Here is a 17,335-nt window from a genome sequence, read left to right as displayed (position 1 = left end):
CCTCTGTGAAGTCACATCAGTCATTAAAACTTCATAGAAATATAATGAAATTTTAAATAGGAAATTTCTAGGAAAGATTGCCTTTGTGTGTGCGCGCGCGTGCATGTGTGTGTGCAAACATTGTATGCAGACTTCTTTGTACGTTTTCATGTGGTTTACTTAAGAAACTGATAGAAATTGTGGCTCACTGAGCAAGAAAGATGGGTAATCATATACAGAGCTGAGCAGATTACAGCTTATTGAAGGTCTAACATGGAGAAGTGGAAAGAACAATATCACTAATTTAGGCAAAAAATATTTTCTGCTGTTGATTTGCAGTTAGTGAAGTGCACAAATCTGTGTGTGTAAGTGAGAGAGAAAGAGTGAGTGCAGTGTTTGACTAAATTTGCAGATAGCCAATAAAATATCTAATTACTTAAGTAAAAGATGTAAAAGAATTTAAAATATAAAAGATCACTGTAAGAGTTATCTGTGTAAAAGGACAGCTATTGCCTTATCCAGACCGCAGCTGTTAACCGTGTTATTTCATGGGATATAATTTCCCTTGTCCCATTTTCCACTCATCTTCTCCTCAGTAGAAGTGGAGGAGGATTATGAGGAGGAATCACCTGAATCAGATGAATCAGAGGGACCAGTAATCACAGGCCCCGAGTCAGACATCGAGGATGTTCATGAGGCTAAGGGGGAAGGCAAAATGCCATTCAGAGGTGACACAGGTGAAAATTGACACTGTTATTGTTTGCATTTAATTTCTCTTCGCCACTTTGCTCCATTACTGCCTTCAGAGGTGTGTTCTTGCCTGCAGCATGCGCCAGTGCGTGGGTAGTGAAAACTCATCATGCTTTGCTATTCCCAGGTCTGCTTCACTTCAAAATAGCATGTATTGTAATACTGTCTGGGTGTGTGGTGCACTCTGTCACCTCAGGTAAGCTTAAAAAAGAGGCATTAGTTTTTAGATGAAAAGACTTTTCCTTCAAGCATAAGCTAGCATTCTCTATCTTTTAGAACAATCATCATGGAATTTGATGCTTGGATTATTAATACTGTTCAGTATCTGATAAGTGACTGGAAAAAAAGAGAGGGCAGCGTAAAGCCAGGTCAAGTGCCACTACTGATAGCATCAGATATGTATTATGTACGTTATTTCACTACAGTCTACTTCATGGTGGATAGGAGGTAATCAGCCATTCCTGTTTTGATCGAAATGAGCATGCACAAGCAGAATGACTGTACAAGGTGCCTCTGTATCTCTGTACTGTTATTAAGGCTCCAGAATTTGATAGGTGATAGCTGAGGGATTAGAGTACTGGCATCCAAACCCAGAGGAGCACTAGTTTAATATCTGCATGGAGCAGCAAACTTTCTGCAGTTGACCCAGCTGTCAGGAATGGGTACCTGACTCCTAAGAGGGTTGGGGAAAGGTAAATCAGCAAGAGGAAGAGAAAATGGGCACTATTTATAGGGCATGGTAAGACAAAGTTCAGCCCTCTTTTTCTGAATTTTTTTTTTTTCATTTGCTGGGTGGACTGAGAGAGTTTTCTAGTAACTGGCTCAGGTGAGCCCTAAAGCAGTAACCTTTAGATCCGAAGTTGACCACGCTAACTGCCAGTCAGAATTTGTTTATGAATGAAATATTTTCAGAAAAAGTGTCAGCAAGTTTTGACAAAAATAGTCTGAAATATTTTGTAATTATGAGAAAGATACAGGCATTCCTTGACTAATTGCTGATAGTATGAAAAAATATTCACAGTTTGATGCAATGATTTTGCACCTGTCAGACATATTAATCACTCATAGACATGTTGAGAAGAAACTCAGACCTGGGAGTCAAGGCGCTAGGTGTGCTTGAGATAATTTTACAGATATTAGCTAATCTGCTAGTAGTGGGTCTTCTGGTCATGAAGTCCCAAAGTGGGAACCTGTAAATGCAGAGAAGTTCCCTCTCCTCCTAGCAGGGTAGCAGAACAGCCCTTTTTGGGAAACGTGCCAAACTGAATCAACTCAGGTTGACACTGTGATCCAAGCAGAGTTTACGCATGGCCCAGCAAGAGATGAAATGGCAGTCTTTTCTGTAGCTGAAATACTTTGTGTGCGCTTGTCTCATATCTGCGGATATTCTTCATAGCTGGTCTTTGCTGCATGCCTTTGATACTTTTCCGCACAGGATGCTGAAGAAGATGTGCTTTGTAAATAATGGCTGGCTGGATATTGGTGTTTGCTGGACATGGATGTGTATTAGTAGTAGAGCTTACAGGAGTACTGTCAGGGGAATGCAATGTACAAATGTGTCTTATTGTTTTGTTTTTTGTTTGGTTTTCTTTTTTCTCTTAAGTTTTGATATGATGGGAAGACTGAGTCATACAGCAATGCTTTAACTGGTGGAATATCATGCACTGTGATTGGTCAGCTGCCGATGATTTTACTGCTGTGTATTGTTTTACAGCATCTTGTGTTGATTGGATGCACCATGTTAAGTATTGGTTCTGCTGTCACCAATAGGAGTAAGAAATCGTCTAGTATTACATTCCCAAGTAACTTGGAGATGTTCTGTAATGTGTTAGTTCTGAGGGTGGGTAAACTGTTTTCAAAGCTTGGGGAAAATTGCTGTGATACTTGTAAAACTGTAAATGTCATCAATTTTCTTGTGGGTCTTTCCTTGAACTGACACATTGTGGGTCTTTCTGTATGTAATATTTAGCTTCAGCTTGTATTTGTTAAATGGTTCTTTATTTAATTCAGGTAAAGGAATTTCAGTAGTAAAGGCAGATGTTTTTCTCAGAATGGCAGGGTCTGTATTCTGTATCTGATGATGGAATAATTAGAAATGTTGAAGATGCACTGATCTCATGGAAGGCATGTTTCACAATATGGAAAACACTGCTGAACTAGAGAGCTAAACTTTCTTGGTCATATGATGGGGGTTAATGGTTTGTAGGTTTTTTTTTTTCTTTTTGCCAATGCAAATTTTATTTTAGAAGAGAAATAAAAAGATCAAAAGGAAGATTTCAGGCAGACATACACTTATAATCTCTCTCTCTTTTCTCACTTATTTGCTGCAGCTAAGAACATTCTTGCAGCTGAGCTATGACAAGATTAATTTTTACTGAAGAGCAAATCTTTGTTTGATTTCTAACAAAATATACAAGTCTGAAATTGTTTTAACAATAAAAATACTTTTTTGGCATCGAGTATCAAACTTTGTCCTTTAAGCAAAGTATTGCTTTTTGTGAGTTTGTCATATCTTGATTAGCTGTAAACGTTAGAAATTTTTAAAAGGACAGAGGTATGTTCTATGTGTATTTATAAGGAAAGGCAGTCGGAAAGGTATGGCAATTAAGAACGAGGATAGAGGTGCTCAGGTTAATATTTTTGCAGTTTGGTGATGCCTTGCACCTGTCATTTGAGGACAGAACTCAACATGGTTGATATTATTTATGAGTGCACTCTCTTCTACCACTCTTGAAGGCGATGAAAACAGTGAGAAGGTCTTCAGTCTTAGACATTCTTTGCTTTATGTCCCAGGTGTTAGTGTCACTGGCTCACTTAAAGTTGGGAGGATGTGGTTTCTTTTTGCTCTTTGATTGCTTTTAGCATCGACTTGCATTTGATACGTAAGTACACATTTTCATCTGCTGATGTGCAGCAGTGTGGTCCACATGTGGTCAAGCATAAGATTCCTTATGTTTATGCATTCACAAATATGTTTATGCATTCACAAAATATTGTTTATTAAAAGTATCACAAGTATCACAATTTTGACTCAATGGTGATTTTCACGGTATATCACATTATAGGGAATTTCTTCTCTTCTCAGTGCAGAATGGAGGGATTCTTTTTAGAACATGGTTCTTAAGCATAGAATTTTCAGAACAACTGCGAGGCCAGTTGTTGGTCACCAATATTCATGTTGCACTGAAATTGGCATTTCATTATGTTTGGATTGAGTTAATGTTGCAGTTGTGTCCTTAGGAAGTTGTTTTTATGGTTGTGTTTTTGGGCTCAGATTTCATTGTCTCCCAAAGAGATGAGGAAATGTCTTTTATAAGCTGGGTTATTTTAGTCTGTGCAGAAACCGTTTCTTTTCCCATTTTTGGAAAGGGTGGGGGGAGAAGAGAGGTATGTATGACCTCATCTCTTTATCTAGCAAGAACAAAGAAAGGTTTGGCGTTTGTAAGATGGTATCAGATTGTCTTTGCCACATCAAAAGCAGATGTTAAACTTGCCTGGTAGGCATTTGTAACACTTCAGACAGATGGGCTAGTTTTTGAAACCAACAGTCCATAAGACTGACTGTTATTTAAAGAAAATGGAAGAATTGAAATGCTATTGTTTTAAAAATAAGCACCCGAATGTGAAACAAATTGTGATTTAAAGTGACATTGACGGCCACTGCTGGATAAAATATAAATTTTGTTGTTCCTAGTGTCGTGCCATAAAGAATATTTATTTCTCGGAGCACTTTTTCAAAAATTATCAATAAAAAGGGGTTTTGTAAACAAACCTGCATCAAAGATTTTTATCCATTGTCACTTAAAATAAGGAAAGTGTTTGGGGGCATTATGCCCTGCATGCCTAGAAAATGTTTAATGTTCACACACCCCAGTACAAAAAAAAGTAATCTCGTTGGAAGAGTTTATGGCTTCTAATTTTTGAACCACAAACTAAACCGTAATACATATTGAACTTTAAAAAAGCTTTTAGCTCAGTGAAAATGTACATATAAATTAAAAATTAGATCATAATTTATTGACTAAAATTGTAATTTAATGGATTTTAAAAGCATTACTCTAACAATTAGTTACTTATATGTTACTTCTATTAATCTTTCTTTTTAATTAAATATGAGATGTCTATCTAGGCAACACAACCACCTACTACCACCTACTACCACTTCTAAAGTCACATTGGCAGCAGGCTAAGTGAAGTCTCATCACTTAAGGGCTTAAAGGACACAAACCACTTTTCGTCCTAAATCCTGAAATTCCATCTCTATACCCTAGGAAAGCGGTCACCGTGATTTAGGGGGAAACACAAACAATAGGTCTTCCATTCCATTCCAATCTCTGTCTCTTTCTTAGGCTCATGCATGCATGCGCGCGAGCACACACTCTCCCTCTCTGTCACATGCACACACACAAAATTGTCACAGCTTTAAGTTCATAACAAATTCTCACACTATCCACGAACAAGTCACACAAATTATCAAGCTTTCACAATTTTTTATTTGTAGTGTAAATCTGTGTCAGAATGAGCAACATTAATTGTGCTATATATATTACCATATTTCAAAAATATATAAATTGTGTTGTAATAGTCATACAGATGAAGGATGTTGCCATTGAATATGATCATATGTAATGGGAGTTTACCATTTTAGGTATTAGGGCTGCCTTAGACACCATTTTTATTGAGGCCATCTTAATTATTACTATTTTTGTCATTTGCTTAATTGTGAACTTAAAAGCATTCTGGTGAGTCTTGAAAGTGTTAATTAATGATTTCACCCTCCCTCTTTCTGCTACTTTACTCTCTTACTCTGTCTCCTTTGTTCTTCTGACTTGGTGTACCTCACATATACAGTAAATTCTCTCTATTAAGACTCATTAACGGTCCACCAAAATTGGTTCATAACTGAGAGGGGTCATTTGTAGCAGGGAGATTTTATGTCCCATGAATTTAAACCCATGGTTAGACACCTATAAATTCAAGTTCATTTATTAATATGTTGAGATAATAATTTTAAAAATCATGTAATAGCTTTTTTTTATCATTTTTGCTTTCACTGGGTCAGGCTTATTCTTTCATTGATTTATAGGGGAACTAACTCTCCAGGTAAGAGTCAATAAGTACACATGTACCCTGGCAGACAACGATCCTCTCCTAAGTTGCACTATTTATTTTTTTTAAACCTCATTTCTGCAAGAAAGTCACGATAAAGCACAAATGGTCACAATTTTATTTTTATAAATGTGACTTCTCCAAAGGTTGTTAATAAAGCTCAACAATCAACTGATATGGGCTGGTAAAAAGACAACAATGAACAGCAATGATAATCTCTAACAAAAGCCATATCGTCCTGGTTATATCAACCTCCCACCAGAGTCAAATTGACCCTGCCATGACCATACGTCCTAAGTAAAACATCATCATCCCAAACTGAAAGTCCAGTCGACCAGGCTAAATGAATGCCTGAGTAGTAACACCTGTTCCCATGGACTTACAGATAATGATATGCTTGTTCCATACTAACTGAACATCTATATATAGATTTAATGCAGATCTCCAAACTAAAGAATAATGATGACCAAGGTTTTACAAAAATATTTTAAAGAAAATTGCTTTATGCGCAGTAGTGCGATTTGTTCTTTGAATGTATGTTGGCACATATTAAAATATGCGTTTACAATTACAAACTCATGACACAAGTACAGTAAAACCTCTGTGTTAAGATTTTGCCCAATTACAACCCCCTCTCAGTTACAACCCAGACATTTGTCATGGATGTATTTTACATCATATGTATTACAACTACCTCCCCAACCAGAATTATGACCAACAGTCTATGCTCTATTTTGCACATCTTTTTTGTACAAGTTGTGTATTGTAAAAAGTACAGCCTGTCAAATTTAAGTAACATCATTAAATGCAATCTGACATTTTTTGGCACTTCCATTTAGCTAAAGAATAAAGGTTAAAGTGTTTTTTAAAAGCACCATCCTGCCTCTGTCTTTATTTCTTACTTACTCTCTTCCACTCTCATTCTTTTTCTCTTGCTGTCTTCTTCACTTACACACACATGTGCATTAAGGTATTCAGGTATTTGGAATGTATGCACACATGACTGAAGCAGTATATTTTGGGTAAATTTTATATTTTCTGTTTAATATGCTTTCCTGGCTTCTTCGACTTGACTTTTTTCCACCGCTGATAAGTGATTAAGAGAGGCAATTCTTTTTTTTAATGACGGTATATGTTATATCTTGTCCGTCTTAATATTTGCATCAGTGCCATCCAATGAACCTCAACCATTTGCATCAAACATCCAGTTTTTCTCCTTCTTTGACCTTGCAACCCACTAAACAAGAATTAAACCATGTAACTGATGTCTTTTGTTTCTTTTAAAGATCCTTGCTAGACAAAGGTATTTTTCATATTGCAAGAACCTGTGCATATTAAGCATTTCTTAATCTCCATACAAAGTATAAGAGTAGTGCAAATAAAGTGATTTTACCAAATCCTCATGAGCTTATGCTAGGATGATAACATCACCATTAGCAGAAGCTCCACCACCATAACTGTGAAATCTTCCTTTCTTCATGTCATGCCATTGTGTTGTCCATGCTGTAATGTTGTGCTGTTTAGTTTTAATAATTTTTGTTGTTTTTTAGCTTCTTCAAGAAGCTTGCTATAGGAGACATGCTTGCAAAGACAATTCTATTATGTTTCAATTTTATAGTAAAATTTCTCATTAAACATTTTTGTATTATAAAAGCCCCAGAGTTTGCTTTTTGGTGGTTAACAGACCTAAAATGTCATGATTATTGATAAAATATATACATATAAATTTAGCTTTACTATATCAGTTTCAGCTGATAAGAAGTCCATTGTGCTTTTTATTAAAGAATGTAAAATTATAACTTTCATAAAGATGTGAGATAATTTAGATTGTAACTTATCAGTTAATAAAACCAGTTCCTTCTGTTCAGAATTTGAGGTTGTAAAAGGAAGTCACTTATAGCAAGCTTGTGCTGTTATTAAGTTTGGTGTTCTTCACCTTCTGTGTCTGGCTCAGTCACTCACAGCCTCTCTCCTCTGTTTTTTCTTTGCTTGTTGCAGCGGGGGCAACAGGGGACGCGTGTGTTGTCCATGCAAGCATAGCAGGGATGGTGGCACTCGCATGTTTGCAGGCTCTGGTGATCTGTGCATCCCCCCTGGCCTGACCCACCCAGCCCATCTTCGCTTCAGTCCAACCTTCCCTCCCACATGCACCTCTACTCCTCTCTTACTTCTGCCTGGGTCCTCCCCTTGTGCAACACCAGCCCTGCCCTCATGGGGATACTGGTCCTACACCTGATATGGATACATTTCTTCTGCTATAGATTCCACTTGCATTTGAATTTTGTCCCAGCCTTCTGCCATTTGAAAAAGAATTTTTTTGGAATAAAGGAAATTTCCCTTTCCTACCTCCCAGACTGTCAATTTAGGATGTTAAAAAAAAAGCCTCTTTACTGGAGTAATCAAGAAGTATTGCAGTGCTCATCTTTATGTGCTTGATAGACAAAATGGAGTGACTTTTCAAGACTGTGTTGTTCATGTGGATTTTTTTTTTTATATAAACACACAGCTTGAGTGATGTGTGGTTGTCTTGTGTACAACAGAGCAAACTAGTTATTTGCTAGAAAGTTCTGAGCATGTGTTGCTCCTCAAGAGTTGTTGCTCATAAACTGCATTTAAAAGGTGCAGAGAAAAGAAGGTAAAGGACACTTAAACTACAGACCCAGAATTTTGATGTGAAAGCTTTGGTTGACTTTACATCTGGTTGGAAGCTTTTTGAACTGTGTAAATGTGTCGCAATTGTCTCCATTGGTCTGATGGGCTACCACAAGAAACAGGAGTCTGTTTTGTTGCAATATTGTGATGGGAACAACAACATAGTCTGCAAGAGTGAGAGAGAAGGGGAGTGGTATGGGATGCCAAGAGGGGAATTTTTTGTATTTTTCTCTCTGTAGCTATATAATTCATTTTATAATTAAAGAATGCATTATATAGTTAGACAATTCATTTTATAATTATAGAATTCTTTCTGTAGCTATACAATTCATTTAATATTTATAGAATGCATTTTATAGCTGTACAATTTGCTTTATAATTATAGAATTCATTCTGTAGATGTACAATTCATTCTATAACTAGAGAGAGAGAAAATGTTGGTAAAACCAAAGTATTTCAGAAATTTTTTACCGAAATTTTCTCTCTCAAGGTATAGAAGGAATTGCATAGTTAAAGAATGCATTCTATAAATATAAAAGGAATGGTACAGCTACAGAGAGAAAATATATAAATTCCCCTTTTGGCGCCCCATAAATGGGAGGGAGAATTTTATCACCTGCATGTTTTGAGTTGCAGCATTGGAAGACTGAATCTTTGGATCATGCTTCAACAAGCAAGTTCTTTGTGATAAGCACATCATTTTTGGCCTTAGTGCCAGTCATAAACTATACTTCTGTTTTGTTTCTTTCTTTTTGATTGTTTTCATTTTTTAAGGCTTTTTTTTAAAAGAAAGAACAGAAAACATTGTAGAACATGTCTATAAAAGCACCAGAAAATAGTTTGCCTTCTTTAGCAGTGTTCTGACTTGTCACAAGGCAAGAACCAGTACACACATTCAGTTAGTGATAGCTTGTAATGAAAGTTTGCTGAAAGAATTGGAGACTGCAGGTTAGTGCTAATTTTTACATCCCAGTGTACATTATTCATTTATCTTTTTTGCACACCATCTCCATTGATTTTCTTCCATCCTAAATCCAATAGTTCGATTTATTTTGAAACTGCCATAGAATTGTGCTGTGAGGAAACTGGTCTTGCCAAGGACTTAAAGTCTAGATGTGTTTTTTTCTGTATTTTTTTTTTTTTTATCTTTACCTGCATTAAGTCTTTGATGAGATAGCTTTTATATTCTTGGACACATTTGCCTTTGGTCCTCTGCCATCAGTTATACAGATTTCATTCTGCATATGTGTGTTTGTATGTGTGTGAGTGAGTGAGGGAGAGAGAAATGTACATTTGTGTGCATGCCTGTATGAACAAGCACCTGCACAAGTGTGTAGGCTTCACAAAATTTCTTGCTTCTGTTTAGTTATTGTATTTTTGCCCATTTCACTTTTCATAAACCTTTGATACCATTCACCTGTAGAGCTTGCTTTTGTGAGTAAAATAAAGGTTGAGTGTGCTGTTAATTCAATTCTTGTTAACTGCAAGTGGCTTTCGGGACTCTATAGGGCAGGTAAGAGAGGTCATGGAGTGGGTAGGCCCCCGAGAAGATAGCTTCAGTCAACTATGGGGTCTTTTGACTTGCAAAAGCTGGAAAATTCTCCCAGTTACTGATGAAGAAAGAGCAATTTAAAGATATTGTCACTAGTGAATAAATGAAGAACTTTTTTTGGTACCTAGAAAGGTCGTAAAAATCCATTAGAAATATGATTGGGACCAGATAAAAATTGTCTACATTTTTGATTTCCTTGTTTTTGTCAATTTTTTGTTTTATAAACATTAGTGAGTCTTTAATTTCTTATTTTAGTGAGCTTCCAATTCATTTTTAGTTTTGTCATTGTGGGATGCTAGCATCATCAAGGTATAGTGACAGAATTTTATGTTTATATAGTTTCATGATGGTTGTTGACTTGCAGTGATAAAGCTGGTGGACAAATAGTGTTACTATACATTGCTTTCAGATTTAATGTATTAATTTTTCAGGTTCTCTATAATTTGCAAATCAGTTATTAACTTAAGGCTCAAAATTTTGATTTGTATATTTTTAGCAGATACATGAATGCTATGTTAACTTTACAAAAAAAGCCAGGACAAGTGTTAACATCTTGGTCGATAGGTTTATTAAAACTGATAAGTGCATTTTTATGAAGTCATCTTGAAAATTGCCTATTAGATATGGTGGTTTTTTTCTGGTGATTTAAGCATGGATAATGATAGAGGAAATATTATTTTTCCACTTTCCCCTTAAAGGAAACTCAAAATTTAGACATACAAGGTTTTGTCTTTGAACAAATAAAACTGTTGATGCTTAGATGGGAGACATGCAATACTTTCTTGCATCCCATCTTGACAGGGTACTGGTATGGATGTTTATGGAATTTTATTTGCAGTGTTTGTGTATTGCCATGAAACACAGCTGGCTGAAACTTTCCAGTAGATGTTGTACAAGTGTGTGTGTTTTAACTGCTTCCTGTAATGCAAGGCATTACCAACAGTAACTAGCATAACTGACAGTTTGTTGTCAAGCTCAGGTGGGATATTTTTGTCAAAACTCCAGTCTTCTCTCATAGTTCTAAAAGCTGCAATTGGTTGATATATTTGGCATATGTCTGACATTAAGTCTTAGCTGAAATATGTATTGTTATAGATCTAAAAAAATTGCAATTCTCTTACATTTTCCTAAAAAAACTAAACATAGCATTGCATAGCAGACCAGGTTCCATGTTTACTGTGACTATCTGGTGAAACTTGCCAAGATTAAGAAACCTTAAATGAACAAGTAGGAGAAACTAAAAGATATACAGTAGGAACTGTAATTTCTTGGAGTATTTTGCAAGCCTTTAAATGGCACTGACAAACTTAACATAAATAATAGCTTTGATTGGAAGACTTCTATCAAAGGAAATAAAGAGAATGTTATTGACATCTTTTCATCATCATCAATGCACGTGAAGCAAGGGATAAGCAGCAGTATTGTAGTTAATGCATGCTTTCTACTTGTCCCTGTGTGTCTGCTTAGTTTTGCTATGATAGAAGCCTAGATGGGAAAAAAAATGATTGGAAGCTATGAATGTTTGTACTAGAAACATTATCAAGCACTGAATGGGAAGTTTTATTATTAAAAAGGAAACAATTCATGCTCTTGCGCACAACAGAAGGTAGGTGGCAGAGATCATTTTCAACACATTCAGATTATAAACAGACATTTCAAGAACCTGGAGATGCCACTGACAATATGTCATAAAGCAGCATGTATGTTCTTTTTCTGCTTGTTGTTCACTACATTTAAAAATGAAGTACAGAGAAATCTGAGTGTTTGAATGAGTTTGCTTGATAGTGAGTGCATTTCAGTTGGTTGACCTCTTGTTGACTGGATGTAAGTTAACCAGTTTGCCATGCCATAAAATAAAGTAACCCGTAAGATGTAAATGTGTCATTTACAATGTATAGTTGTTAACGTGAAGCATTTTTTAAATACTTTTTTTATTTACATATAAAAATTTCCCCCCAAAATGTGCATAGATTCTGCATTTAGTTAAAACATGGTGATTGACTGCAAGCCATGTTTTAGTTGTGCTTACTTACAACTTATTATGTGCTACTTAAAGATCAGAAAGTCATTTTTAAAAAACTAGATTTTGACAGGAAGCTAGCAGAGTAATTGCAGAGATTAACATCCATTAGCAGAAATGTTTAACAATCAACCAAAAGGAGGATACTTTAAATATAGATGTGCAACAGGGTCTGAAGATATGAAACCAGAGGCAGAAAGTGTGGCATAGATTTTGCACAAGTGGAATTTGATACACAACAATGTCTTTTTCCCAGAAATTAGGCCTGTATGTGCACTAAAATTTAGAAAAAAAGGATTTAAACAAAGGTAAATATAGGTATAGAACATATAAAATTAGCTTATTCTGTCTGAAATGAACAATGACAGTTGTTGTCTAATTTAACAGAACTGCTGAAATGGCCCAGAAAGGTTTGCAATAGACATCTTGTGTTTTGTGTCACTTCTGTGTTTCTTGGAACATGTTTTGAACTTTAAAATGCAAGTTCCTGTTCTTGCCTTGTATGAGCCATATGCCCATACCCTCAGCATTTTATTTTCTTTGTTTCTTTTTTTATCCCTAGCTTCCTTTTGTGAGGAAGGTGGGAGTAAATTTCATGTCCGAGATCATGCCCAAATGTTCAAAAGTAAACAGAAAAAAAAATCGTATCTGTTGTTTTGTTTAGAGGACCTGAAGTTTTGTTTGCTCAGTAAGTGTTGACATGGTGGATGTCTACCTGGAGGTGAAAATCTGCTTTCTCACCAGAAATTAAAAAATCTAACAAAGTGATGCTTCACCCTAGAGCTTGCCCTTTTATAGTGGTGTGAAAAGATTTGCTAAACAGCATTCTTCCAGCATTGATCTCAGGATGATCTTGAGGGTTTGAGAGAGTGCCATTTCTGCTCAATTTTCAGTAAACCTTTATCCACCTTTAGCTGCATGTAGAGGTACCCTCTGACAGTCCTTTTCTTATAATTTTTCAACAATCTTATAGTAGCAGAGTGTCCACTTGTGTAAGATTAACATTTCCTTACATTTTGTTGATAGTGGCAGCTACACATTGCTACGCATGCTTTTCCCTTGTCAAGGAGTCATGCTTCAGAACTCTGACAGAACTGTCGCCTCTGGTTAGTTGTTGTTGGTGACACTGTTTTCACAATAATGCATGTTTGTAGAGACTCATTTAGCTGGCAACAGTTTGTAGTGGTTCATACTCTGAAAATATCTTAAATTTTAGTTGGCATCAGCATGTTTTCACCCACAGCTGGAACTGGGTTTTGGAAGTTGTTTTCTGTTACATTCTTTTTTTCACCCTTATCAATTAATATTTGCATCCTGATGGTGTGGATTGAACATCTTGGTTTAAGTTTGTTCATTTTTTACTGCATATTCATGTACAGATGAACATAACAACAAACAAATGTTTCACTATTTATGTTTGTAAATTATCCTGGAATTCCACAATTTGTAATTTTTGTACAGATATATTTTTTGTAATGCTTTATTCTAGGATGGTTACACATTTTTGTCTGTTGTCTTTCTTTTAAGCTTTTGCTATGCAATGTCAAAGATGGGACTCAAAGAACATAAGACAGGACTCTGGGCACATTATTTTTAAAGGATGAAGAAGTAGACTGCCCTGACACCAACATATCTGCGGCAGAAAACACAATCATTTGATTTTGCATGGTCAGAGAGTTCAGGGCAGCATGATTACATTGTGGATCTTCTTCATGCTGACTTCCCAGACATTTGGAAGGGGGTGTGGGGGAAACAGAAAGGCCATGCATGTAGCTGTCAGGCTTGGGATACAAGCATGCCATTTTATTCTGTGCTGCTGTTTGCTGTTGAACCTGTTTTTAGGCTGCAAGCAATTTTCCCTCATCCCACCCTCCACCCCCTACCCCTGGCAAGGCTAGGCCAGAAGTTGCTTTTTTGTTTAGTTTGGTTTCCTTGATAGCAGATGAATTGTGCGCCAGAACACAGAATACCTCGTGAGATATAGAGGGACAATGGCGTGGTTGTTAAGTGTCACAAAACAATGACAGTTCATCACCACCATCACATTATTGGTTAAAAATGTTCTTTTCATGGTTGACGATTTTTTGTTGTGACTAGGTATTGTTTTTAATGAGGCCATCTAAATTGTCTTTCGTTGTTCCTGACTCACAGTTGTAGTGTCTGAGGCACTAGACTTAGTCTTTGTGTAGGTTGAACATGCATAATGTCTGGCAACTTTGTGAAAGGGGCTTGCTGCTATTCCACTTGTGCCACAGAAAGTTTCTGAGCTCTGCTGTTGTGCTGAATATTTTAATGATGGCAGGCCTACTAGGGCCACTTTTTAAAAAAATGTATCGGTGATTTTAGCTTAATTTTCAAGCTGTTTAGAACAGGAGTAAAATCAAAATGATAAAAGCGAGACCGTTCACAGGATTTGGCCTGTTCTGTAGTTTAAATTATGAGATTCTTTGAAAATGCTCATATTTCCTGTTCATATATTGTGTTTTCAGCCTGCACAACATTCTTGTTGATTGGGCTAGTACACCAGTTACGATACTCTTTTAGCTCATCACATGTTGTAGCCTCATAAGGAAGTTGGGTGTGCTGTAGTGCTCATAATCATCCCCTGCAACCTCTTGTTCGTGTTTCATTCCAGAGTTGAGTTATAGCCTTCATGAATCAATATTTTTAAAGAGTCTGTGTCACTGCTCATTGCCATGTGCATCATCAGGGAAGTCCTTTGGCCTGAATAACTTTTTTTTAAAAATTAGAATCAGGCTAAACTTTCTTAACAGCGAAATTCAACATTACAGAAAATCACATGGCTAGATTTTTCCAGATTTATTTTCCTGTAAATAATGTATGATCACAAAAATGTGAGAGTGGTTGTAAACAATTAGCTGATAACACAGTTGTAAGTTATGTTTCGATAGGAACAAAAAGATAAACATTTTTTTTGTGTTTCATTTTGTTAAAATATTCGAACATGTTCATAAAGCTTTGCTGTTGCTTTTATCTCTAGTATCAGTGTTATTTACATTGCAGAGCTTTGGTGTTGACTGTTTTTTTTTTCCAGAGAAGAGAAATTTGATGTCTGTTTCCTCTGATGTTGTGATTTGTGTACCGTGTCATCACTGATTTTTTGCATTGATAATAAAACCGGTCATTATACTACTGGCTGTTAGTCTTGATGTGTATTAGATATGAAGGGTCAAAGGTTACATAGCATGTATGGACACGTTTGAGAGAAAGAGAAAGTGTATATATGTGAACACCAGTGTTTCTTAGATCTGCGTGCATGCATGCACACAGTGTAATAGCTCCAAGAGTTGTCTGCCTTGAAGAGGAGAGTAAGGCATAATTGTGCCATCTTTATTCACCACATAGTGATATTTCTGCATCTCTTTGGTATCAATATATTTGACTTAATAATCAGATTTCTGTGGTCCTAAATTTAATCATATTTCTAAATGGAAAGAACAGTCTCCACTTAACTCTATAAGATAATCACTTCTGATTTGGGGTGGGGGCTGTTGGTGGGTATTTTAAAAATTATAGCCATATGCGTCACTGTAACTATATATTTTTTTCAAAATTGAGCTGATGTCCCTACTTTTAAACTCCGTACTAGTAAATAAAGGCAGAAAACTTGATGCTGTAAACATTAAACTGGGTAGCAGAGACATGAATTTCACCAACACTGCCTGACTGGTGTCAGGTAGTTGTTTCAGAAAGTAAACCATTACAGCTACTGTTGTTTACATTTTTTCTGCTGATGTTACAAATAATAAACATTATTTTACTAAAATAAAAAGTACTAATGTTTGCTGTGCAGACTGAGCCACCTTTAACCTTTTAAAACGACTTTCCAAAATAATGCAAAGTACCACTGGTTGAAATAAAGGATGCATTTACTGATGCTAGGGTCATTCTGGTATATCTTTATAATGGGGGGGGATCACGATTAATGACCTCAGAGTTACTGGTGTGATCTGTAGGCACTGGATGCTTGCAACCACAATAGCAATGCCAGTATGTAGCTGACATGGTCATAGCTCACTTTACAGGTTTTCGGTCCTGTTGCATGGTGCACAGCACTCACGATAGAACTGCCTGCACAAACAGCAAAAGCACATAAATTATTCTGGATTTTTCTGTCCCTGTTCTTGCATGAATTTGCATGCCATCATGATGTTCATCATGAACAATAAACTATAAGTTTGTCTTTCAAGTTTTTTAGCCAAACAAATTTAGTTTGGACTTGTAATTAAAAATGTGAGGATAGGTATACAAGCCAAACTTAAGTAAATGTCTTTAAAGTTACTAACGGGATCTAACAGATCCTTTGAAAGTGCTTCCTGAAGTTTGAATACAAGTTGCTGATTTAGAATTATTAAGTTGAGGTGTGTTCGAGTGGAATTTTACCAGGATTGCAAGCGGGTCATGTCATCAAACAAGTATTGTAAACAGTGGTGTTTGCTTCACATGGGGCCTTTGAATTTCGAAAACAAGAAAACTGAAAGTGCAAACTGCCCTGCTGTAATTGGCTGATTGGCTAGGTTAGTTTGTGGCTTCCTTTATGAGAACACACAAGGCACCAGCTGTATTCTCTCCTGTCACTGGATTTGCATTAGTCAAGTCAAGTTATGATGTGCTTATACATTTTGTATTTAAATTTACATCTCCATGGCGGACATTAATATTGTAGGTTTAAATTCATTGTATTGCAGCACACAGCATTTGCAGTACCTGTGATAAGGAAACAAGAGTGAAAGGTCATTTTAGAATGCAGGGGTTGTGATCATTTTGCCTTTGTTTTAGAAGTAGCACAAGTCTGTGTTACAGTAGTGTGTCATGTCAAAAGTGCTGGAATATGATTGTCATAGATTGCATGGTTGTAGGTAAGATGGTCATAAACTGAAGAGCGTTTCTGCTTTCATTTGACTTGTACTTACTGTCAAACTCATCAGTGGGGATTTAAAAAAAATTTACCTGCAGCTTTTGATGTTCATAATGTCTCCATGTTTACCTAGTGGACCTTGAGGTTTATATGAATAAAGCAGATTAATATATTTAACAACTATTCTGAGAACAGTTGAGTGCAAAATTTTTAAATTTTAAATGAGTGGGTTTAGTTCAGTAAAGATATCAATAGCCCCAAAAGTTTGCTCTGGTTGTGAAATATACAAGGTTTTTAATATCGAAGTTCACATGTGGTTTTGAATTATTATCTCATTTCCTAACCCTAACCTAACCACAAATGTAAGCTCACTGATTGGGCAAGGCCTAATTAG

General features: G+C 36.2%; 1 protein-coding gene across 1 annotated transcript in view; it reads left to right on the top strand.

The window, feature by feature from the left end:
* The window catches only part of LOC112568454 (neural cell adhesion molecule 1-like), a 68,627-nt gene that overhangs the window by 37,548 nt on the left and 13,744 nt on the right, over window positions 1-17,335 (top strand). The window contains exon 17 of the mRNA XM_025245758.1: window positions 576-716. Coding sequence (XP_025101543.1) covers window positions 576-716 — 141 coding nt within the window. The remainder of the gene's footprint in view (window positions 1-575; window positions 717-17,335) is intronic.

This window comes from Pomacea canaliculata, linkage group LG7, assembly GCF_003073045.1.
Source record: "Pomacea canaliculata isolate SZHN2017 linkage group LG7, ASM307304v1, whole genome shotgun sequence".
Classification (NCBI taxonomy): domain Eukaryota; kingdom Metazoa; phylum Mollusca; class Gastropoda; order Architaenioglossa; family Ampullariidae; genus Pomacea; species Pomacea canaliculata.
The sequence above is the reverse complement of the archived record's forward strand: the minus strand, read 5'-3'. Positions and strand labels throughout refer to the sequence as shown.